The 16,273-nt window shown below is 34.8% G+C and overlaps 1 protein-coding gene across 1 annotated transcript in view; it reads right to left on the bottom strand.

Moving 5' to 3' along the window:
* Positions 1–1,828: 1,828 nt before the first annotated feature.
* The window catches only part of RAB21 (RAB21, member RAS oncogene family), a 35,115-nt gene continuing 20,670 nt past the window's right edge, over positions 1,829–16,273 (bottom strand). The window contains 3 exon segments of the mRNA XM_017510078.2: positions 1,829–5,916; positions 8,723–8,811; positions 9,311–9,365. Coding sequence (XP_017365567.1) covers positions 5,774–5,916; positions 8,723–8,811; positions 9,311–9,365 — 287 coding nt within the window. The 3' untranslated portion in view covers positions 1,829–5,773.

Raw genomic sequence — 16,273 nt, 5'->3', positions numbered from 1 at the left:
TGTGTGACAAAGCAAGACCCTGTTTCCAAAAAAAGTTCTAGAAAAAGAAGTATGATTCTAGTTTGCCTTGGTAAGTTGAGGGTGGAACTTGATATAGGGTAGAAGTTCCATTCAGGGAAAGGAAAATTTACAAAAGCCAAATATAAATGTAAAACTGTAAAGACACAGACCAAACTGTTAAGATTGGTTACCTCTAAAAAGGGATGTGGGATGGTAAGAGAAGGGAGATCTAAAAAGGGACTTTTGTTTTTACTCTATATTAAAGGCACAGGTCAAACACAAGTTTGAATTTTTGGTAGTATCATGCCTGTGTTATGGGAATTACTGTCAGAGTTACATAAAGACATTTTAGTTCATCTTGTACTTTTCCCCATCAACTGTACCTTTCCTCCTTTTCCTTCTTCCCTCCAATAAAAACATATTGAGTAAAGAATCTGCTAAAGTTAACTCCTAGATTTCATGTACTAATCAGTCAATCATAAGCCAAAAGTAATGAACTTCAAATAAATTGTAAGATGCCTTCTAGTTTCCTGATTCACATGCTTAAAGCAGACCCTGATTCTGCTTAAGCATTGGCTTGCACTTAAATTCTATGATACTGACTGGACATGGTGGCTCACATCCGTAATCTCAGCACTTTGGGAGGCTGAAGTGTGAAGACTGGTTGAGGCCAGGAGTTCAAGACCAGTCTGGGCAACACAGCGAGACCCCATCTCTACTAAAAATAAAAAATAAAAAAAAAATAGCCAGGCATGGTGGCTCACACATGTAGTTCCAGCTACTCAGAAGGCTGAGGCAAGAGGATTGCTTGAGTCCCGGAGTTCAAGGATGCAGTGATCATTGAGCCATGGCATTCCAGTCTGGGTGACAGAGCAAGACACTCTCAAAAATACATAAATATATATTAAAAAATAAATAAATTCGAATACGAATGAAATCTACCTAACAGAACAGATTCCTTTTCAGGTTTCATGGAGTCAATGGTTACTTATAATAAAAAAAGGCAAGACACCTCTATAGAGATGTGGGAGGAAGTGAAAAAGTCTATATTTACCAAGGAGCTCCTAGACATATTGGCAAGAGAAAAGACAAATGGCAAAACATATGCCAAGACACAATTTATGTGAAAATTTAAAACCCACATGTATTTCGATACGAAAACATATATATCAATACATAGCAAAAAGGTATTTGAGGAGTATATTAGAGACCAATAGTTACTACCATTTGGGATCACTACCAAAGGGCACTTTGACAGTATATGTTTTTTATTCTTTTCCTAGAACATTTCTCACATTAAATGCAAAATGAGGAACTTTTACATTTCTAGGAAGTACTACATATGATTTCCTTAAAATAGCTTGCTACTAGAGCTAGTTTAGCAAATACCACCACTTTTTCAGCACTATCATACTTTATCCTTGCTAACCCTCACCTTTCTCCATTGCTCTACACATGTTCAAATTTAAAGAAATCATCTTAGATTTTTCTTAAGTACTTGATATTGAAGGGATGATACAGTTGCCAGGAAGTATCAAGAGTGAGAAGTGTTATGGTGGGATTAAAGGCCACTGAAGTAGTCAACCCTACCTCTTGACTTGTGGCTTTAATGTGATACATTTGAAAATATGTGCAGACTTCTAAATAGAGTAAGGTGTTTTAAGAGTAAGAGTCCTAACTGGGTATGTATGCTGTGTAACATTAACTCACCATGTTTACTCATCTATTGAAGAGAAAATGTTGCAGTAGAAAGGTTAGCACGTAAAAGCAGTTTTCCAGAAAAGCAAAAATGTATAAATCCTCGATAGCACAAGCACTGCTAAAGATCTATCAATTAAAGTGGTATTTATTTAGAAGAGAAGTATTTCTGCTTTGAAATTGAAAACTCTCTTCGGAGTATTTCTAAATTTTTTCCATTACATGGCACTATTAAAATATTACAACTAGGAAAATTTTGCTCAAAATTGCAACTGGTTTCTTGAAAAGGTAAAGGCCATCAAAGTCAGACATATGTGTAGCATGAATTTAGGTCCAGGACACCAAATATATTACTCTGTTATAGTCGATTACAGATAACAGAACAGCAACATACTAAAATCAATGCAAATGATGAAATCAAGCAGATGCAGTTCAGTGAATCCCAGCTTTTAACTACTAAAGCCTAGGTAATGTATTTTTTAACTTAGTAGTTAGGGATCTACTCAGTCTTTGTATATTTTGACATTATTGTGAGGCTCCTGCTGGTCACGACTATCTACATCCCTTCCTAGAAAATCTCAACATCTTAAATGGTCACAAATTATGTATTCCCTCTTTGTCACACTGTACCTACAGAGAAAACTGAAAACTCTGCAATGGCAAACAAGTCAAAAGATAAATTCTAAAAGTTAAAGGCACAGATCAAACTACTTTTAGAGATAATGTAAGTGGTAATTATAAGAGTAAACTATATTATCTGAAGAATACGGATGATAAATGATCTAGAATCCTGGTAGCACTTACAATATAGAACACTGCAAATTACATAATAAAAGAAATAAACAATACCACAGTCAATTTTTAAAATGTTCTTAATATTTGGCATAATGCATAGTTTGCCTTAATTAGAAACTCTTTGATAAAAGTAATGTACTTTTCAAAGTGATTTTAAAAATTGTCAGGTTGTAGTTTTTTATTTACTTGACGTCCATTCTATTCCTCCCTATGCTCCTTTCCTATTTTTCCAATTTTATCTTTTATTCCTAAAAATCTACAAGTGAAGTATTACTCTTCTTCCTTACTTTAATAACATATGGCTACTATTAAAAAAAAAAAAAAAGATTTCAATGTAGTAACAGCCATAGCTTTAGGGTATTCTTAGGCAACACCCCAGACAAAACAAATTTGAACACATATTTCACACAATAACATAATGCTTTTTTCTTTTCATATTACTGCTTACCCCAAAAGCACGGCAATATACATTTTTAAAAACAATCTTCCCCTATAATTACAATGAAAAACAAGAAGCAGAATACCCATCTTCATTACAGAAACAATGTATACTTTTAACATAATACTCAGCTTTTTAAAATCATCTATCTTAAACCAATTTTTAATTATATAAGTTAACTGTATGTGCTTACTAGTTCAAAAAACACTGGCTCAACCTACCTACTACTTTTAATACACAATGTGATAACTCATGTCTTCCTCCTAATAGCACAATTATCAGAACAGGAACGCAAAAGATGTATTAGAGAGATGAACAAAGTGTCAGAAAAATTTTATCATGTCTTTGTCTTTCCTTTGTATATATAAAGTTGATTGGTCCTCTTTCATTACCCTATTCCTACCCAAAGACCTTTTGGGTTTTAAAGTGACAGCAGCCATACCATGTTGTCTATTGTTGCTATTGAATTAGCCTGAATTACAGGCCCCCACTAAACAGGATGAAATACATGAGGTTAAGAAAGATAACCCAGAAACCAAAGGAGAAAAATGAAAAACAAAATATGGAGAATAGTTATACCATATTAATAATTATCTGGCAATTCTGGAGCAGAGGTTCCTACTTAGCTATTGTATCATTAAATTAGGTTGAAAAGAAGTGTAGCTCTCCAATTATTAGGCTTTAGAACGTTTTTTAAAATAAAGCTCAATTTCATCTCTAACTAGTTTTTGTGTCTTTTAGAGATGGACGTCTCAGTGTTACCTAGGCTGGATTTGAAATCCTGGGCTCAAGTGACCCTCCTGCCTCAGTCTCCCAAGTAGCTGGGCCTACAGGTGCATGCCTCTGTGCCCAGCCTCTCTAGTTTTTATAACATACTTCACTGCAGTGAGAAAAGCTTATTTCCCATCTACATCTACAACATAAGAATGGAAAAGCTTTCTTTACTCTGTCTGAAAAAGCCAGGGGGGCAAAAACAAAGTATCCTGTGATACTCACGATTCTTGTTGCCTTCCCCACCCCCACATAAATACTAACTTCACAGGAAACCAACGGAGTACAGAGTACAATTACCCCATAAAAGAAGACAATTTTAGCTTATCTCCCTGACTCTTCCCACCCCAACTTCCTCAAAAACACTTAACAGAAAGTTCTGTGTTGAGTTTAGCAAGGACAATAATTAAGGTAAAGTGAAGGCTCACAGAACGCCTTCTAGTTAAAATTCTAACATCATAACATCAGGGTGTCAGTTCATTCCACTTTTAACCCATTTGGGAAGGTTTAAGATATTAACTTAAAAACATGGCAGTATTTCTTTTGTAACTATAATCTCTTTATAGCCTCTTAATTGCTCATGCTAACAGCTTTATTACATACTACTGCTTCTTATAAGAAGTAAATCCAGGGACCATTCCATTTTATCTTAGACATAACATTTACTAGTTTTCCAAGCAGGACAGAAATGAAAAAATATATATATTAGAACAAGAACAATTTATGTTAATTTCCACAATCTGTGTTCCTTCTGTGAGCAGTGCCTGATTCTACTAAAATTAACACATTTAAGTTCAGTCTTAGGCTTAAGAAAAAAATCTAATGAGGGACTAATTTATAAAGTATACACAAACAATTCTTTAATAAATCTTTCCAGTGTTCACTATAACTGTCATGTTTCCTTCCATAGAAACTCAGGATAGTTCTTATAAAATGAAACAGAACATTCTGTGTTCATCTCTGGCAAGCAATGAACAAACAGAACTTGCTCACAAAGGATCTGAAAGTGCTGCCTCAGGAACATAAACTACATGCTATATGAATGAGTCTTGGTGACTGGCTACTATCTGGGATCTCTTCCTCCTGCTCATACCACTGAAACCATCTCATGTAAAGCCTATGAGAAAACTAAAGCTATTGCAGAAGTGAAATTCAACATGAGCCACCCAAATTCTTCCAAGGTAACTATTCGAAAGCAAAATCAGCAGAAGTCATCTCTTCTATAAAAACAAACAAAAAACCAGAAGGCAAATGCTACTGCTCAATCATCAGATGAACTCACAGAGGCAAAAATATATGATAACAGCAATAATTCAAGTAAAGTATGTATAAAAATTTAAACGCGCCATGTTCAAGTTAAGACAGAAGTGAAGGGGAGCTATGATCTTTAGAGTCAAAAAAGCTTAGGCATTATCACCAAATGTTAATTCACTTTACAGTCATCAGTGAGACTATTGTACATATTTTTGCACCTTGCGCTTGTAAAAGCAGATAAAATATTTAATATGTAATTTACAATGTATTTTACCAGCTCAGCATACAGGATGTGTACAGATTATATCAAAGTAGTAGACAGTTATGGGCCTGTGCAAACCCTGCAAAAATAGTACTTCAGATATCTGCTAATTAAAAACAAAAACAGAAACAGAAACAGTTTGCTGTTTAGAAGTGATACAATTCAAACTACCACAAAATACAAAGGGCTGCAAAAATGTAACCATTCCAACAACATATATAAGTTATTAAATAAAGATTTGATTTGAAAGAATATAAATGAAGCCTTTAAGTAGGTCTTTTCTACATGCATATTATTCCTCATTAAAGAAAAAATATGTAAAAAGGCCATTGGTAATTGCTTTGTTAACATTTGTAGAAAATGCCAATTCTCTGGTCACAAACTCCACTAAGTTTAGCACTTAAGGTCTCTGCAGTGTTATAAACGTAATTTAAAATACTGTTAATTCTATAATTCCATTGGTAAAATAATGTGACTTGGAATATGGCAGTCTTCATGTTGAGGGCAATGATCCACAGTTTTATTCTGTCTTTTAATTTCTTAGGCGCGAACAGTTATCCAGAAGAACAGCACCCTCCACCACTGGTCTGGGCTTGAGGTTCATCATCAATAATCTGTACACCTCGCCTTGCAGTTCCCGGTTGACTAGAGCCATTGCCTTTCGCTCTCTCATCCACCTGTGCTGTTTCTATCATCCCTAAGACAGAGAGAAAGCAAACATGATTAGGACCACAACCTTTGTGTTTTCTCTTTCTAAAATTTCAGTTAACACTATGATAGCTATTTCTGACTTTTGACCAACAAATAAACATAATGAACACTGTGTCAGCTCACGCCTCACCTGCATGTTTTAAAAAACAGTGTCAAAAACTAGTATCAAGTAGTAAGCTTATTTGTCCAGTGGTATAATGGCCACAGTGACATCAATAAAGAAAAAAATTTTTTTGCTCTGAACAAATGTCTGTGTACAAGTATAATCCTTAAGATTTTCCAAGAGTTCTTAGAAATATGTCAAAGAAATTCAAGTTGCTCCAAGTAATATTTCGGGTGCAGGATTTATTCTTCAACTAGAAATGTAATACTTTAAGTAAGTCGTTTTTTTTTTTATTTTTAGTTTTTAGAGGCAGGGTCTCACTTTATGCCCAGGCTGGATGTGCAGTGGTGTGATCATCGCTCACTGCAGTCTCTAACTTCTGGGTTCAAGTGATCCTCCTGCCTCAGTCTCCTGATTAGCTGGAATTACAGGTATGCACCACCATGCCTCGCTGATTTTTTTTTTTTTTTTGGTAGAGATGGGGGTCTCACTATGTTGCACAGGCTCGTCTCAAACTTCTGGGCTCAAGCAATCCTACTGCCTTGGCCTGACAAAGCACTGAGCTTATAGATACAAGCCACTTTCCCAACCACGGTGATATTTGAAGAATAATGGAGTTTAAGATGAAGGAACTTCAAAGAACAAAGCTGAAGACTCACACTATCTGATTTCAAGAACTAGTATAAAGCCACACTAATCAAAACAGTGAGGTGATGATAGGAGAAATACAGAGATCAATGGAACAAAAAAAACAGAGTCCAGAAATAGGCCTCAATAGATATGGTCTCTTGATTTTTGACATGTTTGCCAAGATTATTAAACAAAGAAAGAATAGTATTTTCAAGAAACAGCACTATTAAGAGAGCTGGATATCTATAGTTAAAAAAAAAAAAATTTAACCCATACCTTAACACCTTATGCAAAAAACTAATGAAAAATGAATCACACAGTTAAATGTAAAATGTGAAACAAAATGTCTAGAAGAAAACACAGGAGAAAAATCTTTATAGAAAACTTTTGTGACTTTGGCTTACACAGAGTTCTCATGTAGGACATAAAACATGAATCATAAAAGAAAATTAGATAAACTGGAACTCACTGAAACTTAAAACTGCTCTTTAAGACATACAGTTAAGAAAAATGGGAATACAAGACACAGACTGCGACAAAATATTTTCAAAACACAAATGTGACAAGATGAAAGAAGAAAAGAGGGTCCTTAAAATAGAATAAGGGTTCTTAAATTTGGGTTTAGAGACTGCTCTTGATCAATGGTTTCCAAGTTGAGGTATGTAGGACAATCCAAGATGAAATAAGAAAACATTACAAATTCTTTATGTACTTATTTTTCTCAACTTTTCAAAATTTCTATTTTTTAGGTATGTTTTTAAATGTACATATTAGTACTTGTACATCTAAATAAACATGTGGAGCATGCAAAAATTGTTTTGAAGATGTGACATTTATAACATTTGGAAGCCACTGACCCAGTGCATTGCAGGATGGACAGACGGATGGATAAATGGACAGACAGAAGGAAGGGAGGAAGGGAGGAAGGGAGGGAAGGAGGATATCCTGAGGACTAACATGACTACCACTTGGGTGCTTGTAGAAATGAGGACCTCAATCTATCCCAGACCTACTAAATCAAAATATGCATTTGGTCCCCAAGTGGTTATTCACTGCATCGGTTCTTATATTTTACTGTTAATTGGAATCATACAAAGAGTTTATTAAAACAAAGATTCTGGGCACCATCCCTAGAAATTCTGATTCGGTAGGCTTGGAGAGCCCAAGAATTTGCATTTCTGACACATTCTCAAGTGATATTGATGCTGCTGATCAGGGATATCAGTTAGATAATCACTACTCTAGAAGAATTATGAATGACTTGAGGGTTTCATAAAACTAATTTATTCCAAAGTGTGTGAGTGTTATGTGTACACACACACACATATACATCAACATTCTCTTCTAGAGAGAAAACCATGATTTCATCAAATTCTCAAGAGTCTAAAGTCCATAAACTCAGATATGCATTATATTGGTAATATGAGAAAAGGAGTTATTTTCCTTTTTCTTTAAAACTATAAACTTTTTAATACGGAAACTTCCAAACATAAAGTATTAATACAGCATAATGAAAATCCATCACCCTAAGCCTCCCTACTATTATTGTGAACCAAATCTCAGACCCATAATTTTATTCCTTATTTTAATGTGTCTTTAAATGATAAAAAGTCCTTTTATAAAGCATGACCACAATACCATAATCACACCTAAAAATTAATAATACCTTAATATCATCAAAATTCTTATTTCACATTCTTGTTCATTAGTTTGACAAATCAGTGTCCAAGTAAGGTCCATTCACTGCAACAGGTTGTTATAGATCTTAAGTATGTTTTAAAAAGTAAATTCCCCTTCCACTTTTAATAGTTATGCCTATATATTTGGCCCATACCATACATATGATTTCTTAACCATAATTACTGCTTGAAATAGGGCTTAAGTAGGTATTTAAGCTTTAAAAAAATAGTTACAGCACTTTAGAAATTCTACCAATAGTCAATAGTTTAAAAAGAACCAATTCTTCAAAAAGTAACACTGATATAAAACAGATACATTATTTTTTAAAAAGTAAAAAATAAAAACCATTCCTAAACAAACTAAATCTGAATATACGTACTTTTACAAAGGTCAAGAAAGAGTTCCTCAATTCCTTTGTTCTGTTTGGCTGAAGTATGATAATGTTTTGCTCCCACAGATTCTGCATACCTTAAAAAAAAGTAACATCAGTGATTGATGTAAAATATTATTCATGATTTTGTCTTAACTGCTTTTTGAAACTTTTTATAGTAATAGTTTTAGTGACATTAATTTACTCAAGTTTAGTGAAATTAAGTTTATATAGTTATTTAACTTCCCTATACATTAAACCAAATTTTAACTAATACAAGTATAACAAGACTTGAAATTTTTATAGATTAATTTGGAACTCAAATGCTTTAAAAGTTTTTGTGACTTACTGACTGTTTGATCATAATAGTTTTGTTATATAACACAGATATTTTTTACTGAAGTCAAAAATGGAAGTAAAAGCAGAATATTTTTATTGCCACAAGTCCAGAAATTACCACGTAAACATGCTTCACTGAATCTAATACCTCAATGTATGTTAAGAGATTTGAATAATACCTAAATAGTAAAGCAAAATATACAAAGAGGAAGACTTCTACTGGGGAGTAATGGGGAATGGGAGGGTCACAGTACTTACGATTCTGCTTCTTGAATGGAAACATGTCTCTCCTTTTCCAAGTCTATTTTATTACCTATTTTAAAAAAAGTAAATATTTATCTTTATGCTGATTTATTTCTTTAATAAAATTAAGCCAATTCTAAATATAAAATTGCCATTTTAACTACCAGCAAAAATACTACAAATTCCCACCAGACTTTTTAAATGTTTTGAAATTATCAAGTTAAGTCCTGTGATCTGAGGGCTGATCATGCCTCATATTCCTTCAAATGGCTCAATTCATACCTTTCCTGCATCTGCAGCCTCTGACAGAGATGACTATGATTCTTAGCCAAGTATAAATGATCAAAAGTAAGAGCAAAATTTTCTACAGTTCCCATTAACTTAGAGCCAGTCAATATAAAGTATTGCTATCTTAGTGTTTACTAAAATACATTAAGCTAGCCTCTTGGATCCTACAAGTATTTTAGTTTCTTGGATAATACAAGCTGGTTAAAGTAAAAATTAAAGTGTGCAGATGTTTAAGTACTCCACAATCATAAGGGAAAAAACTGTATTGTTTGTTTAAAAAACAATTTTAGTGAGTTATTAGAACTTAGTATATGTACACCATGCAGATTTAAAATTATTATAAATAAGGTTAGCTCTCCTTAGCAATGAAACCAAGCTGAATGCTTTTTTAAAAAGCCACCAAAATGAAAATGAAGAAACTGCAAAAGACTGATTCCCTGGAGTTAAGATGAGTTGGCTGGACACACAGAGTGCTAAAAGTTTAGATAACGATAGGGAAAAACACCCTACGGAAGGAGACTTCAAAAAAAATATTTTTATTCTTCTATTATAACTTTTAGGGAGAAAAGAGAAATCTTACAGATAAGGTTACTTTTTTTTGTGGAACCATACAGATTCTAGGAGATGATTTCAGATAAGGCATTGAAATAAGCATCCAATAAAAGATATAACGTTTAACACTGAGGTGGGTAATTCCAAAGGTTCTGTATACTGAGGACCTCAAATAATCTGAGAACGTAGTTGCTGGCAACTGTAAGAAACTATTTGCCACCATAGCATAAGAATGAGAGAGATGGAAGTAGACAATAATAAAGCTCAGTGGATACCAACAAATTCAGTAATAAACTTTTCCTTCTTTGAGCTGCTATTTACCACAGCAAGAAATTTCATATTAGTTCTAACTTGCTACATTATATTTGTCATTGAAAATTTTAATTTGTTAAATATGATGGTCAATGTCTGACAGTAACCAGAGGAAAAGCCAAGTCATTTTATTCTGCAAAGAAGGCAAAAAGCACCACCTGGTGGCCAGTGGCTCCAGGAAACAGGAACAAGATTCTGCCTCATAAAAGTAAAACAAGATCGCTTCCTACTAAACACAGCAATATGAATTTTGTTCCAATTGCCTAAAACCCTATGCAATTATTTTTCTAGGTCTTTAATGCCTCATTTTCCAAATTCCATCAGTTTCATCAATACCTATTAAAAGAGTGAAGACAGGAAAAATAGACAATCATTTTACTGCCTCAAATGAACATTTAGCAGAAATTATTTAGACACTGCTTTATTATTTAATAATATTTTAAATGACTAATTGTAATAAATCAGGCCATTAATAAAATAGCTATCTATCTTAATAACCTATTAAACTTAAAACATTTTAAATTTACCTATTATCTGTGAATAATCAGTGTTCACAATGGATTGATTGCACAGAATGCACTGCAGAAAACCGACTTGCTAATGACTGACGTTTTTCCAAAGCTGAAAAACCTTTTTAGTTTCTATATTTTTTCAAAAGCAAGACAGCTAAGGAGTAAGGCTTTGAGACTCATACCTGCTTCAATACTAATGCGCAGCTATATAACGAACTTTCTGATAGGCTTAAAACAAATGAAAATAAGGACAATAACCAAAGTAAGCACCTACTTAAAAGTATGGTACTATAAAGAATGAAAAAATAAATAAACAGGCTGAGACTATTGGAAAGGGAGGGAAAAAGCTACCCTCTAAGTTAAGAAGAGCAAAACTTCATCTTTCTTAAAAATACATATTTGAGTTAAGAACCTAGAAGGGATATGCCCACTGCTAAGGGCAAATGGTCTAATAATGATAAAGAACTAGAATCATATTATGCTTAGAATGGATAGCTGTAGGGCATAGCGGAAAGAAGCTTTCAAAAAACTTTTAAATGTACTAAAACTTGTTTTTAAGTCCTTGCTTACTCCATAACTGTAATTTCTTTTTCTTTTGCTTTTTTCTGAAATAGGGTCTTGCTCTGTCACTCAGGCTGGAGTGCAGTGGTGTGAACACGGCTCTCTGTAGGCTCCACCTCCCAGGCTTAAACCATCCTCCTGTGTCAGTTCCCTGAGCAGCTGGGACTACAGGTACATGCCACCACACCTGGCTAATTTTTTGTATTTTTTTTTTTTTTTTTTTTTGGTAGAGATGGGGTTTTGCAATGTTGCCCAGGTTGGTCTCAAACTCCGGAACTCAAGCAATCTGCCCACCTTGGCTTCCCAAAGTGCTGGGATTAAAAACGAGAGTCACCACGCCTGGCCATAACTGTAACGTTTTGGGCAAATTAGTTAATCTTACTTTAGGCATGTGTTGCTAACAAACCATGCAGGGTTGATGTGCAAATAAGATGTATAAAAGGCCTAGCATATAGTACATGTTCAATAAAGAACAGTTATTAATATTAATGACATTCATCACAATGAATGATCAAATGGAAAATCAATATTGTTATGAGAGAATAAATGTTCACTTTTTTTTTTTTTTTTAGATGGAGTGTTTTTTTTTTTTTTTTTGAGACGGAGTTTCACTCTTGTTACCCAGGCTGGAGTGCAATGGCGCGAACTTGGCTCACCGCAACCTCCGCCTCCTGGGTTCAGGCAATTCTCCTGCCTCAGCCTCCCGAGCAGCTGGAACTACAGGCACGCGCCACCATGCCCAGCTAATGTTTTGTATTTTTAGTAGAGACAGGGGTTTCACCATGTTGACCAGGATGGTCTCAATCTCTTGACCTCGTGATCCACCTGCCTCGGCCTCCCAAAGTGCTGGGATTACAGGCTTGAGCCACCGCGCCTGGCCTAGATGGAGTCTTGATCTCTTGCCCAGGCTGAAATGCCATGATGTGATCTTGGCTCACTGCAACCTCCACCTCCCAGGTTCAAGTGATTGTCCTGGCCTCAGCCTCCTGAGTAGCTGGGACTGCAGGCATGCACCACCACTGCATGCCTGACTATTTTTTTTTGGATTTTAGAGACAGAGTTTCACCATGGTGGTCACATTGGTCTCAAACTCCTGACCTTAAATGATCCGCCGCCTAGGCCTCCCAAAGTGCTGGGATAACAGGCATGAGCCACTGCGCCCAGCTGGTAACACACTTTCTACCACCATCCCTACTGGCTTCATCTAACTAACTTAGTTTATCCAACACTTGGGCTAGGAAATTTTCCCTTATCTCTGCCTTGTGACCCAAATCTAGTTGGTTTGCTTTTGGGCTCTCACAGCACTCCACTCTGCATTTTCCTTTCATAGCATTTATTACAATGTATTATGGTAGCTTGTTTTCCTCTCTTTTCTTACACAAGAAACTCTGGGAGGGCAAGAACCATATCTATTTTGTTTACTTATTCACTACACTATTCCCAAAGCCTGGCACATAGTAAGCAATGAAGAGTTTATTAAGGATTTTAAGGATATGGGCTTGAAGTGGCAGGCAGATCTGAGTTAAAATTCCAGGTCTACTTTTAACAAGCTATGTGACTTTGGGAAGTTTCAAGCTCTCTAAGCACATTTTTTCATATACAAAATGAAATGTTCTTCCTGCAGCATTGTCAGGAGGCTTAAATGAAATAAAAAATGTGTAGTTCTTAAAACAGGGCCTGGCACTCAAGAAATGGTGACTATGATTAATAATAAGTATTTGTTCAAGAAATACACAAATGTTAAGGATAGACCATATGCAGAATACTATCAGCCATAGCCAAGGGTGCCTATCAATGGATTAATGACAACCTAGAGGGAAAAGCCTCTGCTATTGAAACATGGGGTTCTCCATTACTGGTTAGCACATGAATATCAGTGGCTTAGATAAGGACTCAGAAGGTTAAGTATTTAATTTACACATGAAAATGCTAGTAGACTGTGTATCAAACATAAAGATTCAAAAACATGACGAGCTGAAATTTCTACTTAGCTTTAAATAATTACATGAGAACAAGCTGGAAAAAACCTGACTGAATTGGAATACTTTTAAAAAAAGGACTTGAGATTTTGGATAACTATAATCTATGTAAGAGACTAGTTGACATGTCTGCTAAAAAGTTTTAAGCAATCTCGGTCAATCTTGATAGAAGGCCAGTGTCAGGAGAGAGACAGGACCTGTAACATACTGACTCAACAACATTTGGATTCTATCATTTATCTCCAAGTGTGGGAGACATACTGATAATAGTGAAATAAACCTAAGAGACAAAATGAGCAGGATAATCGGAACGTCTAGAAGGTAGGCCACAGAAAAAACAGCTGAAGATCTAGAGAATTGAAGACTTACAGTGAACTGTTTAAGTAGTCTTCAAATGCTTTAAGAGTTATTATATATAAAGAGTAAAGAATAAATTCTTGTCAAATGTCTATCTCTATGCCAAGTATTTTTCAAATCATTATATAATCATCATAATCCTGAGAGGTAATATTATTTCAAAGTTAACTAATAAAACAGAAGAGACAATAACGCTGAACTACTACTACAGATAATAAAAATCAAGAAGTGGGAAAAATAATGCAAATGTCCATCAATAGCAAAATGGATAAACTGTGGAGTATTCATAAAGTATTAGACAGCAAACAGAATAAAATGAACTACAACTATATACGACATAGAGAAATCTTAGAAATGTAATGTAAAGCCAAAAAAAACAGATACAAAAAGAGTTAATATTACATGATGCCATTTACATAAAGTTCAAAACGAAAATAATTCACACAATAAAAAGAATAGTGATGGGGGGGTAGGGAATGGTGAGGGGAAAACAACTCTTGAGTGTTGGGATGAAAAAGCAACACAACTCAGGGTCCTTAGGTACTGCTTACACTGTGAGATTTTCATTTTGTGAAAATTATGTTATTGAAGATTTGCAAAATTTTCTGTACATACAATAAAAAGTTCACTTTAAAAATCAGTTAAGTAAAGGTTACAGGGATTATGATTTCAGCTAAATGTGAAGAAAAGTTCGTTTCTTGCACTGTGTCAGAAAAAATAAGTTGCTCTCTAACACCAGTGTGCGTGTACACTAAATCAGAATTAACAGCACACAATGCCTGGTACAAAAAAGCCACTCAAAAATATTTGTGGAAGGAAGAAAGGTGGGGTGAAAAAAGGGAATTAATTCTTAGCTCCTTCCATAGAGATTCTGATTTAGTATATCTGTAATGAGGTCCAAGAAACTTTTATTTTTTTTAATTCTCTAAGTTATCCTAATAAGTTTGGGAAAAGTAGTAAAGAAGCTCTCAGAATTCCTTTTTTTAATGGGAGACTGGAGTTTTACTATTACTCAAATCAGTCTCTGAGCTCTCAGAATTCTCCCAAACCTGAATTCCAAGCAAAATTCCATGTCATACTTGTCAACAGAAGAAAGTGAGAGCTTTTTATACTTCACACTAATCATTAATAAACATTATATAATATTAAATGGAGTATCTGACCCTACTTGAGACAGTAGGTTACCAGATCCAATATTCCTGAGACTTGTCATAATATGAACATTAAAAATATACATTTTATATATTAACATTTTTAAAGAAAGCAATTCAATATCTGGCAGCCACTCCCTCTGATGCTCCAGTAAAAGTATCTTCCCTGAGGTTCAATTTAATGCTGTGCCTTCAACTTTTATACAGGGGCCACATAAAAGGTACTTCACTGAACATTATACACACACACACACACACACACACACACACACACACACACACACACAAACACACACACACTTTAAATAAACTATTCATGAGCTTATTTAACTTAGGTGATTTTTTTTTTTTTAATGTTACTTTGTGACCTTGGACAAGTAACGAGCTCTTGGGGTTTCCTTGACTTCATGGTATATGCTGATAATTTCTTTCTATTTTTAGAGAGATGATCAGAATCCCAAAATATTAAATCTTCAGTCATTCATCTACTGTGGCCACTTCCACTCCTAGTAAGTCCATATACCACACAAAGCTACACAAAACTCGGTAATGATTAGCTGTAGCTTTAGCTCCAAACCTACAAGTAGCCTACTACTTCACTGTTCCAGTCTGAAATATTCCTGTCTAGCCTAACATCTAGCATCTAGATCAAAACGCAGGGGAAATCAACTCCTTGCTCTTTTTCCCAAGATTTGCTCCTGATCTGGGACTATAAAGCTACCAATCTAATGGTGACAAGAGATAAGAAATGTAAACTCAAGTTAAAAAAAAAAATTAAGGCAAAAAGCAGTATTTCCCCACAATGACTATTCCGTTCTTTCATTTCTCCAAATACTACCTTTGTCTTCCACTAAAATGATCCTAGCCTGGCTTCTCCTGCATTGTTCTTATCATCAGGTATGTAGAAATAGAGAAAACAGCATGAGGCTATACATCATAAGGATTAGTAACCTAAGAGTCAGAATGACTTCATTTCAAATCTGATCTCTGAAAGCTGCCTAACACTGGGCAAGTTATTATCTCCAGGACTCAGCCTCCTCTATAAAACCTTTATAGAATTATGAGGATTAGATGAGATAATGTCTGTGAGTGCACAGCACACTGTGAACTCAGAAACCTGTGCTGTGCACTCACTGTTCACTTTTATTGTTCAATAATTAATTGTGATATCATAGAAATAATAATCTGGCTGGGTGTGGTGGCTCAAGCCTGTAATCCCAGCACTTTGGGAGGCCAAGGTGCACAGATCATCTGAGGTCAGGAGTT

Source organism: Cebus imitator, unplaced genomic scaffold (assembly GCF_001604975.1).
Source record: "Cebus imitator isolate Cc_AM_T3 unplaced genomic scaffold, Cebus_imitator-1.0 Scaffold429, whole genome shotgun sequence".
NCBI lineage: Eukaryota > Metazoa > Chordata > Mammalia > Primates > Cebidae > Cebus > Cebus imitator.
This window is presented reverse-complemented; position numbering and strand designations above follow the sequence as displayed.